The 19007-nt window shown below is 42.2% G+C and overlaps 1 protein-coding gene across 1 annotated transcript in view; it reads right to left on the bottom strand.

Annotated features, from left to right (window-relative positions):
- Positions 1-19007, bottom strand: part of pou6f2 (POU class 6 homeobox 2) — a 64340-nt gene that overhangs the window by 24654 nt on the left and 20679 nt on the right. Inside the window, exon 5 of the mRNA XM_071517439.1 lies at positions 2385-2725. Coding sequence (XP_071373540.1) covers positions 2385-2725 — 341 coding nt within the window. The remainder of the gene's footprint in view (positions 1-2384; positions 2726-19007) is intronic.

The raw sequence follows: 19007 nt of genomic DNA, 5'->3' as shown, positions 1-19007 counted from the left end.
ATCAACTTCCAGCAAAATCCAGCGGGCTCCCGCAATCAGCCCATTAACACACTTAAGCAAATTTCATAATCTCCCCCGTCAATTTGTCATCACTGTGGTGGCTATTTGAGTCAGCCACAGGCCGCGACTCACTGTACTCTGCATGATGGGGACGAGAGAGAGGGGAGGGGGGGGCGGAAAGGCAAATTCTTACTCCATTCCACCAAATTAGCGGTAGTAATCTGAGTTTAGACCATTGACTCAAAGAGACACAGTCAGTTGTTGTGTGTATTTTATTCTAATAGGGATATTAATGAGGCAATTAATGAATTTTGTCTCACAAATTAAAAACACCGAAGACTCAAAACCTCTAGGGATGTAATGAATGCTCAGGATTTCTTCACCATGAGTTTACCAAGAATATCACACAACTCCCATGAGAAGAGAATTACAATGGGACATTAATTGGAACATAATGAGTGTTTGTCTCTCTGTGGCTCCGCACTGTATTTTCAACAAATAGTTGAATGGCTGAGTGCTCTTGCGTGTCTGAATAATGACAGTCTGAAATAGGGGTGTTATCTGTCTAATAGTGATTGTATTATGGTAATTATGACTTGACTTTGCTGCATAGACCAGTTCCTCTGGGTAAAGCGTGGGGCTCAGAAATACTCTACACTGTCTTCAATTAAAACAAATAAAAAGCCAAGACTAGACTCTTCCTGGATGGAAACTTCTATGGATTAACCAATGAGATGCTCTGTGATTGTGTGACTGAAAATCCAATCACTGGCCCAGGTACAGAGGGTGCTGGGTGCTGAAAGGAGGCGATGCTGGGGTCTAAATCCTATTGCAGCCTTGGGTGGGTGCCGAGGCCACGGCCTGTCCTTGGGAGAGCCCCTCACTGGGTGACATGGCTGCATACTCTTTGACAACCCCAGCACTGACCCAGAGAAACTAAACCTTTTACATCCATCCTGCTACTCCCACACACACACACACACACACGCACAAGTTCCTTAATCCTATTTGATGAGGCAATATCTTAATGATGCCTGATGTGGCCCCTTTGGCCCCCCTCAAGGGAGGTCTGTCCTCAGTCATCATAATCAGCCCCGCTGCTTCTTTTAGAAAAGACAATCTATATAAAGCTAAGGGTCTCAGTCTGATCCATGCAGTGAGCTTGTCTGAAATAATCCTGCTTCTGCTGTGTGTCTGTGTCCGCTACTGTGCCACAGGAAGATATTCAAAGATTCTTGAAAAATTTTACAAGAGTTTACAAAAGTGGTGTTTTCTCAGCAAACCACAAATTGATGAGTAAGACAGTCTGATCACGGTGCATCTGGTCAAAACTGTTATCTATCATCTAGAAAGTGAGGCCTTTGTACGCAGGCTGAATGTGTGAATCTGTATGTTGGTCAGTAGCTCTTGTTCCCATGGCCGGAGTGGACAGTGTGTTGGTGCGAGGCAGCAGCTAGCCTTTGGAGGCCATTAAATCCAAAGGCTGTTTTTCCTGCTGAGTCTCACTAGGCCGTGACAGGGCCGGAGAGGGCTGCAAGGGGGAAACAAATAGCCCAACTCATCCTGGCCATAAAGAAGGTTGCACCACAACCCAATAAGGGTCTGACGCTGATGAATGTGACCAGGGACAGAGAGGCGACCCTGGCCAGTCTCCACCAGAAATGAAACCACAGGGATATAAAATAGGTTATTATCGTCACACAGTGACAGCCAGACGGACAGAAGGGGGGAGATGGATGGACAGACAAACTGACTAAAAAGGAGGTTGAGTAGGAAGAGCAGCAAAGATAAAGGGACTGATTACGGCTGAAAAGCACAAGGATAGATAACCTCGGGATCCCTGTTGAATCAGCCGTAGGAGGTTGTGAATTGCAGAGAGGTTTGATGTGCTTAAGCACGTCTTCCTGTATCAAGGCCTAGGCAATGAGATGCATATTCTAATAGCTCCATATAGACAGAAGAGCTACCAGCCTCGATTCAAATACTACCACTTGATAAAGATCAAGTGTTGACAGTGAATCAAGTACTGGGTGTACTGCTTAAGCACTGTGTTTTCTCAAGGTTGACCTGCCCTGCTACAAAATCACACCGTCATCAATGACACTTTTCATATACACAATCCACCTCTTCACTTGGTAGCATCACATTTTATGAATATTAATTACATATCTCATTTCCACTCTTCAACTGTAATTTTCAAGTGAAAGATCAAGATAAAATGTTAAGATAGGTGTGTTTTTTTTACAGTTCTAGTAATGTAACATCTAATGCAATGCCTCACAAAATGAAATAAATGTGCTAGAGGTAGCTGATTATTTTTGAGAGACTTACACTCATGTAAAGCTGCTGTATTGATATCATTAGCAAGTAAACACTGAACTCACCTGCAAAGGCATGGGCGGGGTGACGGGCGAAGGCAGGCTGCGGGCCGGCGACTGGCTGGGCCGGTGGGGCGGAGACTGCGGCGGCTGGCCGGAGGTGGAGGAGCAGGCGGAGCCGGGGGAAGGGACGGAGGACTGCTGCTGGCTGGGCGGGGTCATGTGATGCTGGGACGACAGCTGGTTCTGGGCGTGGGAGTGGGTTTGTTGGTGGTGGTGCTGCTGTTGCTGTTGATGTTGCTGTTGTTGCTGCTGCTGCTGCTGCTGCTGCTGCTGCTGGTGGTGGTGCTGCTGGATCTGTTGGAGCTGCTGCAGGTGCTGGAGCTGGGAGTTCAGTGATGAGGTAGCTGTTGATGGAAGGGGACAAGCTGTTTGACTCTGGAAGCATGTCCTCTTTTTGAAATTACTTTATTTTTTTCATAGTCAAAGAATCTTGTCTTCCTGTTGCCTTTAACCTGAATTCTGAGTCTGGAGTGCAAGGAACAAATGAACTCGGACAATATGTGTTGTAGCACGTCAACATGCTCAGCCATGAAGCGCTCATTATTTGAAGGGGCATGTTCACACCTCAGAACAAATGCATGTGCACATAGAGGTGTGGGATGCACAGGGTGAAGAGTGGCATATACATGTAAATTGCATGGTGCCACAACAAGGTCCTCCAGGATTGTTAGCCTGTATGATGGAGTCAGTGAATTTAATTTAGCCAGTTGGAGGACAAAGCTATCAAGATTGACTGATATAATTGCTCTCTCTGGAGCCAAAACTCTTCATTGTCACTTGGAGAATGTCAGAATCTTTGGTTTAATGGCTTAAAATCTCATAGGAAAGAGACATCCATCTTGACTGCAAGACTTAAGAAATAAACCCATTAACTAATTGGATCCAATAATGGCACACCATTAGAACCTCATTTCTACATTTCAGTGCTTATAAATTTTTATGCACTTTTTTAAAAACTATTAACAGACACTCAGACTCAGACTGGCATATGCTGCAGCCACACTAGCATGCAAACACTGCCATGGACCCAGAGTGTATTCATCTAAAATGAAAACATCTTATTTATTTTGAACATTGTTCGGGTGCACCATTGTGCACTTCAACTTTATAAAAAACAGAAAAAATGTGAATACAGAATTCAGTGGCTCTTGTATCCTTTCCCACAGACATTTTGTGTGAATGTTCAGCACTTGTAATCAGTCAGGAGAGAGCACAAAGGAAGCAACACAAAACCAAATAATAATATCATGAGAAGATTCGAGCCAAAACTCACTGTCCTTGCTAACCTTCTACAACTCCTTAAATAAAAGAAAAGACAAACTGAGTTTCCATAGTGCTATGACGGATAGAAAAGTTGTGTGTGTTTTTTTCTTTGAGCTCAGTCCTGGCTGTGTTTGGCCACACATTCAGGAGGCTCCTGACAGGCTGACTTCGGTCAAGCACTCTATAGAAAATCCTTAAAGACACTGTATGACAGCTCTATATAGTAAAATAGAGCTACACAGAGGTACACAGCATCGCTACAAGGTTAATCACAGGTCATGTCAAATATAAAAAGTATTAAATAAAATACCATTGAGTTTCATTTAAATAGCATATATTATTCCTATACTGTAGGACTGTTTGGTTTCCCATAGCCAGAAACAGTTCATCTGAGTTTGTGCTGCCGCTGAATCTGATGTTACACAGCTCTGTATGGAGAGAAATGGAAAAGATGAAACAGGTGACCATGACAGTATCCCAGATGATGTTCTGTGGATTAAAAGATAAGACAGGCTTGGATGGGGTAGTAGACCTGAAGGACAGACCTGTATGCTGATATCTGACTGGATTTCACTCACTGGACTGCACTCTGCGAAGAAATTCCTGTTGTGGAATTTGACAAATTTACCTAACAGACAGTTCCACAAGTAATAATGACAAAAAAATAACAACAAAGTTTTAAAAAAAACCCAGAATATAGCCATGTCAATGAGCAATAATGATATGCATATTATTATTTATTCTGTTGCTAATTTGACAGATGTAGGTCACTCCTAGAAAAAAAGGTCACAAAATGCCAATTCCATTTTTAATGCCAAATATTGGCAGTAAAAATAATACTGGATCGATACCGATAGTCTACCGATATATTGGTGCATAAAGAATATATAGTGGAACTAAATTAATCAATCTTGTTAACTGAGGAAATAAGTATACTGTAGTATTATCTATTAGCCTGGCTTACCTACATGAAGAATTGCCAAAACTGGTATTTCAACAGGACATTTAAATTACTGAACAGTTAAAAATGATTAGTAATAACATTACACAGGAGGAACTACTAATATTTACTGCACTCATTCCTTGCTGACAGAAATAAAATAACCAAATTGCTCTCTTGCTGCATTTAAAATCCCCAATTATAGATTTGATTGTGAGATCTGTTCATGCTGAAATATACTAACTGGACTATTGTGCACCATGAGAATAACACATTTGAATTTGTAAGTGTTTTACACACCACATAACAACCTACAAACTACAGCGTGTGAGGAAGGATTTACAATGGGGCTCACATATGCAATAAACTATTAAAATGACTTCAAAAAATGGAGCGAGTAGCAACAGAACAATGGTTCAAAAGAGTGTTTGGATGTCTATTGATAATGCAACCGAGCAATTGTGAAAAGAGGGGTAGACAAGCTTGTATACATACTGAATCAATGCACTTAAATAATTTAAGTGTGGTTGTCTCATAAAAGATGAATAAAACATCAGGGCAGACAAGTCTTTGATTAGCGTGGTCACTAAGACTTCAGGACAGGCATAGATGAACATTTGATGAAGATCATCTCCCCCTTTCCTCGCTGTAAGTACAGCTGCAGAAGCACAGCAAAGAAAGCCAGTGTCTCTCGGCCAGTAAACAGTACACTTTTACATTTCTTCTACCTCCTGACACATTGACACCTCTCTCACACCCCACCATGAATTATATATCATCTGTGCTCACAAACGCCAAGAGTCCAATTCTCACTTGAAATGTTGGGGCAAGTTGTCTAGCAAGCCCCGAGTCCCTGACAGGACCGGCGCTTTTCCTTTGCAAGTGCACCACGACAAAATGTTAAGCCCTATTTAAAGATGGAATAAAAGGCGAATGAAAGGGAAAAATATAGAGACGAGAACGAAAGAGATAAAATGAGATTTCTGTCAAAAAATTATCGAAACCAGGGGAAGATCAAAGACGATTGGAGAATTTCCTCCAGCACCAACCATTAGGCAGAGGAACAAGAGGCACAACAAAAGAATATGAGGCAAAAGAAAACAAATACAGAGGGAATATGGAAGAAGCCCCATGTGGCCTTATTATAAGGGCTACACCGCAGGTAACTATATTCTTTAACAGCAGTGCTTTATAAATTCTGTCATCTTGTTAAGACTGTCAGGACCACTGACCCTCCCTTCCCCTCTAACTGGGCAACTGGCATTTTGAAGCTCATTCTTTTAACCACAGCTGTCTGATTGCTTTGGCTGAGCACATAATCCAAACGGCCTGTCTCAGCTAATTGTTTGTGCTCCTTCCTCCAGCAGACACAGGGCCAAGGATGAGAGTGGGAGCTTCACTTATGATGGAGAGAGGGCAAAAGGGTGCTGGGATCCTATAGTGCTCATTATATCTTCCACTGTCTCTTTGTTGTGTTTCGTACTCGCTAGTCCTCCGACTGCGACAAAGCAGCTCTCTCACTTAGTCATCACGCCCGAGGGGTAGAAGAGCACGGTCCCACTCTCACTGTTGTCACAACCAGCCCGAGCTAATGTTGATAATGAGGAATGAGCCAAATCACAGAAAGTCACACAGCCAAATGATCACATGAGTTAAACTGTGGCATTTTCAGCATAATTTGAACATTAATAACGACGAAACACCGGTGCAGAGGTGTTTAAGGCCTCCAACCTCGCTGCTTTGAACCCGTCTACCGTGTCTCTTTCGGGGCTTTTTCTTCACTGTAGTGCCACAGCCCAAATCAACCGTTATCTTTGACTGTCCCGGCCCTGGCTTCTGAAGAACTGAAGTGCGAAGCGAGACTGATTGTCAGAGGTCGAAAGGCTAGGTCAAAGCTGGCTCATTCGTCAGACAAATGCTATTTTTGTTTCCTGTGTGGTTGAGGAGTGAGGGGAAAAGAAGCAGCGAGCTCTCTCATTACCAGCGCTATCTCAGTGGTCCCTGCCAACCCCCCTATTACAGCACTTTTCTCTCTGGGGCTGATTCTAGCTTGACTCCTTGTTTTTCTCACAACGCACAACACCTACTTTTACAACTATTCCCTACGTGTTATGTTGTATTGTGCCTGTGTGTGTGTGTGTGTGTGTGTACAGGTGTAGTCATTGTAGAAGTCAAACTTTCTACATTGATGCTCCACCTGAAGGAGATTTGTGTGGAACATGCAGGAGACTAATGCTGAATAATTGCAGTGCTAGGGGATTTCTACAACAGCCACAGCCACACAGTATGTGACCATGTGTGGACGCATGAAGATATACTGCAATTAGGGATGGGACGATATGCTTATCCCATGATACGATTTGATGTGATATGGGGTTCACGATTCGATACAACCACAATACGATGTAATAAGTAAACACCAATGACAACAAAGTCTGACTGTGCAGAATTATGTTTATTTCTGAGCCACAAATCTATCTAGCGATGCCATTGGAATGTAAACTACAATTATAAAAATGTCATTATAAAGTGCAAATAATATAATTTTGATATAGGTTAGAGCTTATGAAACTGTGATGATCAAGCCGTCTCATTTGTGATTACTACAGAAGAATAAAATGTAGCTAATATCGCGATTCATTTTTCTGATCCAACGATATGTATTGTAAAATTGTTGTACTGCGATATATTGAATTTCGATATATCGTCCCATCCCTAACTGCAATGTACTATATGTATGTATATAAATGTATTTTGGCTACATACTGGTATAGGATGCAGGTGTACTTTAGATATACTACATTGGATACAGTACTATACAACATGTCACACACGATTCACTGCAAATCCAGTGAATTAAAGAAATGTAAAAAGAGCTACTAATGCATTTAGTTGCTCTGGCAAGCCTATAGAATGAAATCCACCCAGAGGTTGGCGTTTATGAGTAGATAACTATAATTGAAAGATGAGACATTCACTCTGATTCCATCATGCTCATCTTATTATGGCCCTTAGAAAAGGCCCAGCCAAGGCCAACATACAGAGCGGCAGTAAAGTAACAGTAATCATGTCTATACAAAAGGACTTTTGACTGCCTTTCAATCCATCAAACTGCATGTATTCTACACAGTATGAGGCACAATCCAAAGCAGGCGGAGATGATCGTCTTATGCTGAAGGAACTAGAAGTTGTTTAAGAGTACAAAAAATGGATACTCTCTAATAGTTCATGACAAACCTTGAAAACTTTCACGAAGCTGAATAAAATCTACAATTTGTGTTGGACTGATAAACTGCATGTGAAGGGTTTCATTCCAAAATGCTATATATCCATTTTGGAAAAATGTTGCTACCTGAATTTGATCAGGCAATATTTGAAAAACATAAATGATCCTAACCTCAAAAAGACATTAACTATTTTATAAGCAAACGTGTGAAGTCGACTCCTGCCAACAGTCAATATGGGAGAGTGGGTCTCATTTAAAAAAAAAAGGTGGATATCTAAATTTGAAACAAACCTCTTTATGTATGTATTTATTGTTTGCTTTGTTAAAGGTGTGATAATTGCTTTTGAAGCGGTCGAGTTCACGCAAAATTCTGGTAGTTTGCGGTGGAACATCAGCATCACCTCAAGTCACCTGATCAGCTCAGACCCTCCAGTATCTGCGCATAATTAAACTGCGAAAAGACGGCTTATCTTCCACCATCACTCTGCGGACCAGCGTTCAAATCATTCCTAACTGCTGTTGCGCTGTCTCTCTGTCTCTGGCGTCATTAAGGAGTGTCGTAAATTAAGCTCTAATCGAGAACTGCAGAGGAGCCTGTCAGGAGTTAATGAAAATGTCCAATGTGACCCACCCTGTATTTTTAGGAATTGCTCCAGTCTAAACACAGCTGTCATTCCCTAACAAGAGAGTTGAGAAGGGACAAACAACGTCCCTATTACTGCTCTGCCTCACGTTCCGCTGTGGGAGTCCATAAACCACTGTCTCAATTGCCTTTTCAATGAGTCACACTGATAATTACTCCAGTGGATGTAAGGAGATTTAGCCTCTATGAGATCTGGTAATTATGAAGGTGGTCAAAGGAAGGTCGTTTTTACTCTGTGGATTAGATTGGAGCACTCACAGACTGATGAAGTGGATAACATGACTATTTAGTTTCTTGATTTCTTTCGTGCACTGTTAGCTTTTTATCAGCGTTGGTCACTTTTGACACAGTGGCAACACAAATCCATGCACTCCAATATTAATTACTGACATATTTGTGTATTTTTCAGACATTGAGCAACTTCTAAGATATCCTTTTTAACACTGAACATATTTGGACAGTGCAGGACACACTTGAGTTAGTATTACATGATGCAAAGATAAAACACACACACAAAAAAAGATTTCCTTAACACAACTTGAAACACAAATTTGTTTTAGATTCTTTTTACTAGCAAATCCACACAATTGGGAATCATGTTAAGGGCATGGAAAATAGATTTTTGCCTTGGCAATGGTTGGAATAAACATGGGAAAATGAAATGATAGGAAAAAAAACTACTGAGCTACTGAATAAAAATATTACTCACAGCCACTGCAGACAGTAACAGTGTTTCAGTCTTGCTTCAGGAGGGACTCACTGACTACAAAAAAATATAGGCAGTTAAGATTTGAGTGGAGTCGTGGAGCCACAGGATTTTAGGGAGTAAACCACATCGCTTGTAGGGATCCAGAGATAATGCTTTCACTTTGTGATGCAAGGCAATATCAAGCTGTGTTGTACAATTCTCACTCTGGGGGAAGTATTTCAAAGAACCAAATCCTCTCCATGGAGATGTTAGACATACAAGAAAATCCCTGTGTACTCAATAATGCTGCCCTTTTGGTTTCGCGTACTCTCGGTTATTGATTTCCAAAGTGGGGTCCGGGGACCTCCAGGGGTACCTGAGAGGGTTTCTAGGGGGATCCAAGCAAAATGAGGTGTAGTTTAATTTCACTATTATTTTGTTCCTTATAGGTAAGCCCAATGAGAGATGACTGTTTTGAGTCTAGCATTCCCTGTCCTCTAAAGAACTACAGTATGGACCAGTGTTGTCCAATAATGTGCCACGGAGGGCCGAGAGTCTGCAGGTTTTCCTTTCAACCAAACACTACACAAGCTGATTTCACTGACTAGTTGGTCCCTCTCTGTTTGAATCAGTGAAATCAGCTGCTGCAGTGTTTGGAAAACCTGCAGACTCTTAGGCCTCCATGGTATTTGCTTGGACAACACTGGTATGGACAGTTTTCCACTTCTGTTCTAAATCAGATCTAAAAATGAACATTTTCTCAGATGGGATTCCTTAGGACAAATCTTGTTAAATGTCAGTCTGTGGTCTAACGTACATCTATTTGGTGCTCCTTGAAAACATTTGGGAACCCTTACTGTAGTTCTGAGGGGAAAACTCAAGAGACAGGCAGTGGGTCTTGCTTTTCATTTTTTTCATACATTTCCTAGAAGTTGTAATTTTCAAGAAATTGAGGCAAAACCTTTTTTTTTTTTTTACCACACTGCTCCATACAACAGCCCAAAGGGCTTATAAAACCACGTCTCTACATTCAAATCATTAATAACCAACAGCATTAGACTCCCTCCCAGTCCCTACTGTCTGAGACTGAAGACATAGACTCACACTTTACAGCAGTGGTTCTCAACGTGGGGTTCAGGGACCACCAGGGGTCCTTGAGGGAGTTCCAGCGGGTCCCCAGCAAATTGATGAATTGTTGTTGTTCATTTACAAGAAATTAACACAATTAGAGAATGTAGAAGAATTACTATTTTGTTCATAGTTTCATTACCTCTCTACCTACAATACAGATAGTCATGGAATTCTGGACAAAATCATATTTAACAATAAAAATATTCTCAAATTTGGGTCCGAGAGACAAATTCTCATTAAATAGGGGTCTCTGACCCTAATGTGTACTAAATTTGGGGTCCTTGATATGAAAAAGATTGAGAATCACTGCTTTAGAGGATAGGTGGACAGTATCTGACACTAAGCGGTCCCCCTCTGGCTTTTGTCCTTCAGAGTCCAGAAGGTACTGGAGTCTGCCCCCCCACCCCCTGACTCCCACCTACCCCCCACCAAAAAAAAGGCCTGTTTGCCTGGCAGGACAGACTGGGTTATTACAGCGTGTTCATGGTCCCATCATGTGTCGTCAGACCAAAGCGGAGGCCGCGAGTAAAAGCCTCATGCAAAATTTATGTTCATGCGGCTGTTTCAGTGGGTGGAAAAATCAATATTGCGGGCCTGATGCACGGAGATGACTGAGTGCTCTCTGACTGACAGTAAAAGCTGAGAGAGATTGAGGGGCTACATTTACTGCTGTAGAAATGGAGTGGAGTAGAGTTGCCCTAATAGTCTGTTCACCTTAAATTTGAATTTCATTGTGGATTATTTTGGTAACAGTTTTGATTGTGAGGGTCTGAAGAAATTACGCCGTCGAAAAAAAAAAAGAATGGACTCAGAAAAAGCAAGCTTGTTTTCAAATCCTCTAAAATATATCTTTCATTGCGGTTTCTGAACAGCTACAGTACTGTACATTATGGGGTGATTAAGCCTTCCCTTCCTCTCCAACTTACACAGATATAAAATGATTGTAGAATAATCAAAAGACAATGTGGGTATGAGTAGGACATCATAGGGCTTTTGTTCTGTGCTGCTTCGCTTACATGTGCTTTTGATAGTGTGCCACATACCCACAGTGCATTTGGGGAGGAATGTGAGAAGAGAGCGAAAGAAAGTGAGAAAAAGAATTCAGTGGGATGAAATAACCCCAAACAATGGGATTTGCTTTCCATTCTTCTGCCTCCATCTTCTGTCTTTAATTATTCCCTTTGGTTGTCTGAGGGAGCGTGTAAGCACTTTCACACAGCACAACATGCCCAGCAGCACAACACTGTCTGCCTTAGTGATGTGGAGACTTCTGAGTGACACTGAGCCTCTTGTGATTATTAATGCTGTTTAATACAACACAGAGCAGCCACTATGATTGAGGGAAAAAACAGATTTCAAAATGCATGCATTCAAAATACAATGTGAATGGAATTATGTTCTACATGAGCACTGCACTGGAGATACATTTTTTTGCACTACATAAACAATGTAGTGTACACCACAAAATGAAGGCTAATGTTTTGTAGATGCAACATCGAAAATGTGTATTTGATAATAGATACCAAGTGTGCTATATTTTGTACACAGCGTTTAATGGAACCTCAGCTGTTCCTGGTGGGATTCTTTGTGCCGGTTTAGTAGTTTCTTCCTGAATCGCATATGAGATATTTGAGAGCCCAGAACGATGTATGATGAATGAAGTAGCATGCTACTTATACGCTTATCGTGCTCACTGACTAGCAACAGGTTCAGCAAAGGGCAGCGGCAGTAAATGAAATTCCCCACCGGGACAATATATCATCAAAAGAAATGTATGCACCCGAAACTTACAAGCCTTCTTCAGATGCGGACAAGGTGCCTGACGGGGTGGGGGTGGGGGGTGGGGGGTGGGGGGGGGGCTAGTGGAGAGAAAAAAAAAGGAGGGTGGGGGGGTGGGGGGGGGGAACTGGGAAAAGGGAAGGAGAATGGGGGGGAGGGTTGCTGCCGGATGGGTGAGGAGCAAGCAAGGAGAAGCAGCAGATTTGTTGAATCAGTTCTATTTTCATATTGGCTGATCTGTGTCTTTTAACCATTTCACTGCAGCCGGAAAATGAAAGTACCAGGGCTAATTTCACAGTGAGAGCCCACTGAACAAAACCCCCCGCGGTCTGTGGAAAAAGGTGCTAAGTCTACTTTGTCATTGTGAATTACGGTGGTGTAATTCAGGAAACGGGCTTGCAGGAGAGAGAGAGGGAGAGAGAGAGGGAGAGAAAGAGAGAGAGAGAGAGAGGGGGAAGAAAGAGTTGAAGAAGTGGTAGGAAATGTGTTCAGAGAGAGGCAAGAAAAGCCTATTTCCACTGTTCCCTGAGATGTACTTAGTGATGTTCTCTTATGATCTGTAAGTAACAGATATCTCTCTCCAAACACGCCGTCCTGTACCGATGCTACAGGATCCATCTGTGATGTGTCTGCAGTTAGTCCAGGAATAGCACCCCGGGGACCTACACACTCCTCAGGCCTCCTGCGGGACCTTTTAAGCTGCACTGATACTGATAAAAGCCCCCGCAAATCTGGCCCCCAGATACCCAGGCCATTAATTAAGGTAATTAGGCCCTGGTCAGCAATTAGTAACCGCAGATAGCTTTTAGCAGCGGCTCAGTTGTTCCCCGATGGTCAGGGGTTTGGTTCCATACCATCTGCTGACAAATGTCACCACAGACTCTTTGGTTTCACGGACGGGGAACTGGAGAGCCATGTTTAATAATGACCTTTGAGTGATCCAGCCTGGCTCCTGAGACTCCCACTGCCTCTTTGTGCCGGATCACTTTGTTCTTCCCAGTTCGCGCTTCTTTTCGCTCTCAAACATGGAAGACCAAGCACTGTGAAAATCCATACATGCTGTACCAGGCCACAGTGCGAATAGGAAACGTTCACTGCACAGGGGTATTGATCAAAATTAAAAAATCTGCGCTGAATGCAAGTAGTATTGATTAGTAGGTGATGATATATTGATTTGCTTGTATGATTAAGTTGATGATAGATCTGTATTGATAATATGTTGGTTTACGTTTATAATCTTATGTGCATTCATACTGACAGTGATGATATATTTAAATCACACTGTACCTACTTCTCAACTAATCTTACATCGGAACTGATCTGCGCAGACATTTTCAATATTGAAAAATGGTCATAATAGTGAAAATTGTCAAAACACAATAGTAACTGTAAATTGATTGTATGTTTATAGAGGCCAGGTCTTAAGACGTTAAAGATGGAACAAAACTATGCTAACAAGACAATGTAAAGATACAATCATGCCTTTTTGTCACATACCCTTAGCTTTTTGTGATTTCTCTATATTTTTATCTGTATCATAGAAGAGATTTAAAGTGATCCACCATTTAACCTTTCATTAAATCTCTTTTTGTCAATGAAGTCCCTGTAATACTCCATGTGCACTTCATAGAAAAACAGGAAGAGCAGCAAAGCCCTACTGAATAAATGTGAGAACCATTCAATAACCAATGCAGCTCTTTTATCATACATTTCAAACCTCTGGCCAATAGATCTGAATGCTGTAGCAACCAATATGAAAACACAGTAGTCTGTGTATTTCATCCTTTGGCAAAGGTGTGTGTTATAGGGGCTCTGAGTAGAACAGACTGATAAAAATAGGCTGAATACACACATTCAACCTTAGAGGACAGATCATGCAATAACTCACATTATTGGGGAATGGGAAATAAAGGATGCAGCTGTGCTACTTTACACAATTCTACATTTGAGGCAATCTGTGATAACACCATTTTCATTCCAGTTCAGTCCCATAAAATTACCATTAACATTACAACTCATGCAGAACACAGATAAATGTAAAATGTCACCCAATTCTGCCAGGCGGGAATTCCAGTTCCACAAGATTACCATCTCTGTCTGCTCTCTCCCACTGCACCTTGTCTAATATTTCATTTACAACATTTCATAAGTTCATTTTCCCCTCACTGACCATGTAAATCACAAATCAATTTTCATTTAAAATGCTTGACTACAGATTGTTCCTGAAAGCTTCTGAATTGCGCCTCAGCAATATGGCAGACCTTTAATGTGAGGGGAGCAAATCTTTTGGAAACCGTCTGGCCGGAAAGTAAGAAAGAAGTGAGATGTAATTCTACAAAACAACTGCAGGCCAAGTGGTCAAGTCATTTACTAGAAACATTACACAAGTGTTGAAATATCATGAAAACAATACAGTAGCAACATAACCTATTATGTAAATTATATCATATCCGTTACAACCTCATTTAGTGAAACATCAGACTTGTGATCGACTGGTTTACTCAACAGGAACAATGAGCAAATCACGTGTCAGCGCAAAGGTAAACTGCATTGATTGTGCATAATTGTTGGGACTACTGTATTGATATATGCAACTATCTTAAACTATCTAAAATATTGATTATTCCATAAAGAATTTCAGTGGTCAGAATATTTCATTCTACTTCTGTTCCCAGCAGGTTCGGATAATTGAGGTTTTATTACAATTTTAATATTATGCAGTCGCAAACTGTAAATCTTGTTGAATAGACACAGCAATATGCGTGTTTTGCCTTTAAAAACTTGATTGCACCATAGAGAGGGTTATTTGTTGTTGATCGAATGGGTACCAGTTGGAGAAAAATTGACAAAATGCTCCAACGTATTCATATAATTGGAAGCTAATTGTTGGAATATCAGCCAACTTCTAGCTTAGAATAATGCATTGTCCTACAACAGTGCAAAGTCCCTGAGAGCAAAAGACACACTCGGTACAGTCAATAAAATGTTTTGAAATAACTGCATTGCAATCTCAGCATTCACAGTGTAGATACAGTATCTAATGTAGGGAAACTGCTGTGCAGACTGTGTGTTTATGGCAGGGTGTTTGCAAAATGTCTCCCTCTGTGTTTACCAGTGGGGGCAGATGTCAGGGTCTGCTGTGGTGGAGCAGACACAGCCATGTCTGATTAACAATATTATTGTCCTCCTCTGCACCACCATAAAGACTCATCCCCCCCTCTTCTTTCTATCTATCTCAGGCTCTGGCAGCCTGCTGTCCTGCGGCGTGGCCGAGCCAGAGTGACACCGCCACCGTCCACAAAGCAAAACACGAGTCAACAGCCAGTAGGTTAAGACAAACAATGCTATCTCACCAGACAGAAAACAAACACTATTACACTCATGAAAGACGTGGGCGTTATACATAAAAAAATAAAATAAAATCTGGGAATACATATAAAAAAAAAAAAAAAAATCATACTGTATATCCAAATGAGCTGTGCATTTGTACTGTCATTTTTGCACAATTATGAAATGCATGTAGCTGAAATTCAGAACAAATCATTAACATGTCTGCAACAAGTGAAACACCAGGGGGTAAAATTTACTTACATCGCAACTTCAAAACAGACATGAGTTTAAATGGCGAGTCTCGGGGGAGCGTGCCTGTGCGTTCGCATGCCCACGTGCGCGTACAGTAAGCCTGTGCGCGAGATGGGAGTGAAAATGTGTGTGTTTGATTCTAACCTTTTGAACACTCTTCTGTACATTTTGATTGGTGAGTTATTTTTTTCCCCCTGAACTGTCACAAAGGCAGTAACCCCGCACGTTTCCGAGCTGCTTATTGAAGACAAACAATAAACCACTGGCAGATATCAATGGCAGAGATGAGAACCTGGGTGCCATATCTGCTGGGATTGCCTAGCGAACCTGCCTCTGCCTGCGCTTCATCTCCAGCAGCACCTCTCACTCTCAATTATTTGGCTGCTGTCACAACAAATCAATCAAATTACCGCTCCAGGACTGTGTGCAGCTGCTCCTATTGCATCGCTAGTTGCATTAGCTTTGAAATGTATGAGGTCTACATTTTATCACTGTTATTTATTTAATGCAACTCTCTCCCCTGCGAGTCATCTTACAACCACAGCAAAGTTAAATCATTAAAGGACGACGTGGAATACATACTGCTTGAGAACACTTCAAATTAAACAGCGATGGGGGAGAAGGGATGGGTTTGGCCTCTATTGTGTTTAGATGGCAGGTGTTGACGTGAGGAAACGTGGGCTGCTTAATACTCTACTGTCCGAATGTACATAATCCCTACACAAACAATAGCTTATTTCCATCTCAGCTCAAACCGATTCAACACATATACACATAAGGGGGAAAAAACCCCACAGTGATCAAACAGTGTGGCTATAAGCCGACACAACAAGCCTGAAAAGGATGTTTGAAATTCACTGACTGTGCCAATAATGTAATGGGCAAGAGACAGAGAGGCATTCCCACAGCAGACAGGGGTTAAGTCAGTGGCCTGGCCCGGTGAGCTAACCTCTTAAAGGAGCAGCAGTCAGCTGAGGCAGAAGAGATGGAGGCTGACATGTCTAACTAGTGTGGAAACATTTGGCTCTTCCCCCAGGAGCCCACCCTTTGGTGCTGTAATGAGCAGAGTGATTTCCCTAATTTGTATCATGCTAACACCCACAACCTGCGAACGATACCGCCGAGCGTTTTCATCAAAACGGCAGACATGGCTTTGATTGGTACTGACACTGGGTCTCATTACTGCAGGTGAGTGGGATGCCGACCTTTATCAGGATCCTTGAGTGCTGTTTCGTGTTTCCTGTGGACGAGTACAGAGGAACAATGCTCTCACCTCACCATTAGAACTCGGCTCTCTGATGTGATGCGCTGCCTGGCTTTTTGCTGAGAGCAAATAAGATGGGATATGCTTATTAATATGAAAGAGCCCCAGTAAACTAGCTTCTTGCATTACCTTTGAGTGAGTCATAGAGAACAGCAGTAGACAGATGAGAATTTGTTCTGTTTCCTCCGATTGAGTACTACATGTGCAGTGCTTTGATACGACTTGTTCTACAAGTATGGTAATCACGCTTTGCTTGTTATAAAATCATGTGAAATGAAAAACTATTAATACAGCAAAAAGTTAGCATGCTATATGGCATATCTAACAAAAAATGTGCGCATGATTTGTGTCTGCGTCCGTCGCATAAACATATATCTGAAATTGTGAAAATCATGTATGATTTTTTTTTGTCATATGAGCTGTCATATTTACAGACCTCTAGCATGACCCAACCTAGTTTTTGCCTCTGTGAAGTCAGCTAGAATTGTGTGCACTCTGTCACAAAAGATAACTTTCTCCCTTGTTTAGTTTCATTGGGAATTTGTTTTTACTGCATGTTTGCAGGCATAAATCATTCTGACAAATAACCAGTTACACTGGTGCCTGTGTTTACTGAGTCTGCCACAAGATGCTGCTCAGTTTTATTTAAGCAACTGCTCCAACTTTACAGCACAACCCCATTACAGTGATAGTTATTCATCACAGTCTGAGAGAGCTGCCCTCCTAAAGCGCACATCTCTGCAGCCTGTTCTCGCCTGTCAACATTAGTTCTTACAGAAAGATCTTTGATTAACGTCACATGATCAAAAAGTGTGATCAAAGATGCTTAGCTGCAACTGCTTGGCTCTGATTTTTTTCTCTCATTAAGACTGCTTGTGAAAATGTATCTAATAAGCGAGAACAATGTGGACTGAAATACTTAATCCTGATAAAATATAACATACTCAAACATTGCGTTCTGGCTGTGGATAAAAGCCTGAGACTATATGCATCCCGGCTCTTATGTAAACTATACTATTTCTCCACCCTCAATCCCCCCATTCCCCAAGACAAACAGCCTTATTAGTTGGTCATTAGCCGCCTCATTACATTTAAATACAGCCATTGCCTGGGCTCCTCCTGGAGTCTCATTACTGTGCCTCGCAGTTGTCTGTGTCTGATCTGACGCTAATTAGCTAGCAGCATGAGCGCTGTAAAACACACTTGCTCCTGAGGTCGTGAAATGAGCTGACTGGTCCCCGGCGACAGTGAGGCGCTGTATTATATGTGTGATTAATCAGGCCGGGAACCCGGGGGCTCGGGAGGGGAAGCAAGGGGGGCGTGGGGGCAGAGGCCAGAGCTGCAGTTGTCTGACAGAGGTGCTGTGCCAGCAGGCCTCATTCAGCAGAGCTGTGATGAACTCAGACAGGGGAGAGTGGAGGAGCGCCGCGTGGCCAGAGGGGCCCGGACACAGTCAAGACATTTAGCTTCACTCGTGACTTGTGTCACTTTCTCTCCATGGAGGTCCCTTCAATGCATCCCCTTCAGATAAGAGGACGTGTGAACAGGCGGTCTGTCAGTCCACACGCTTAAAAAAGATCTGCCAAAGAGGCATTTCTCCAAAACAGTTTTTTCCTCTCTTTCATGGATGGGGAATTAAATCAGGACGCTGAATTTCTGACTGTCTGTTGGTTGGTTAGACAGTAGACAATGAGAATGACTGAGAGGTGTTTGTTTTGTTCTCTCGACATCCTGACAATGTGTTTGTCGATCAGTTATCACTGTGGGCCTCTGGGTTGTCCCTCACACACTAGGAGGAAGATCTGTTGAAGTGTGAGGCAGACGGGCCTGCTGGGCCCATTATCGTCCACTACTGACGGATACATTGAAGGCTTGGCTGGCTGGATGTGGGTTTATTAAAAGCTCTGCCCACAGCGATGGCTGCTGTTATTTATGCATGTTTGTGTCCATTAGGCTTCTACCTCCACATTTCCTCACTCAAGGCATCTGTCCATCCATTTCCCCACATGAAGGGAGCCTTCTCTGCACTTTGTGCTGCACTGGCATTATTGTAATCTCCATCCAAAAAACACACTGCTTTACATGTAGCCTGGCATCTTTTTACATTAGT

Source organism: Centroberyx affinis, unplaced genomic scaffold, assembly GCF_046629955.1.
Source record: "Centroberyx affinis isolate AG114_WGS23_722 - 3 ecotype Tasmania unplaced genomic scaffold, CSIRO-AGI_Caff_v1 ptg000045l_1, whole genome shotgun sequence".
Classification (NCBI taxonomy): domain Eukaryota; kingdom Metazoa; phylum Chordata; class Actinopteri; order Beryciformes; family Berycidae; genus Centroberyx; species Centroberyx affinis.
The sequence above is the reverse complement of the archived record's forward strand: the minus strand, read 5'-3'. Positions and strand labels throughout refer to the sequence as shown.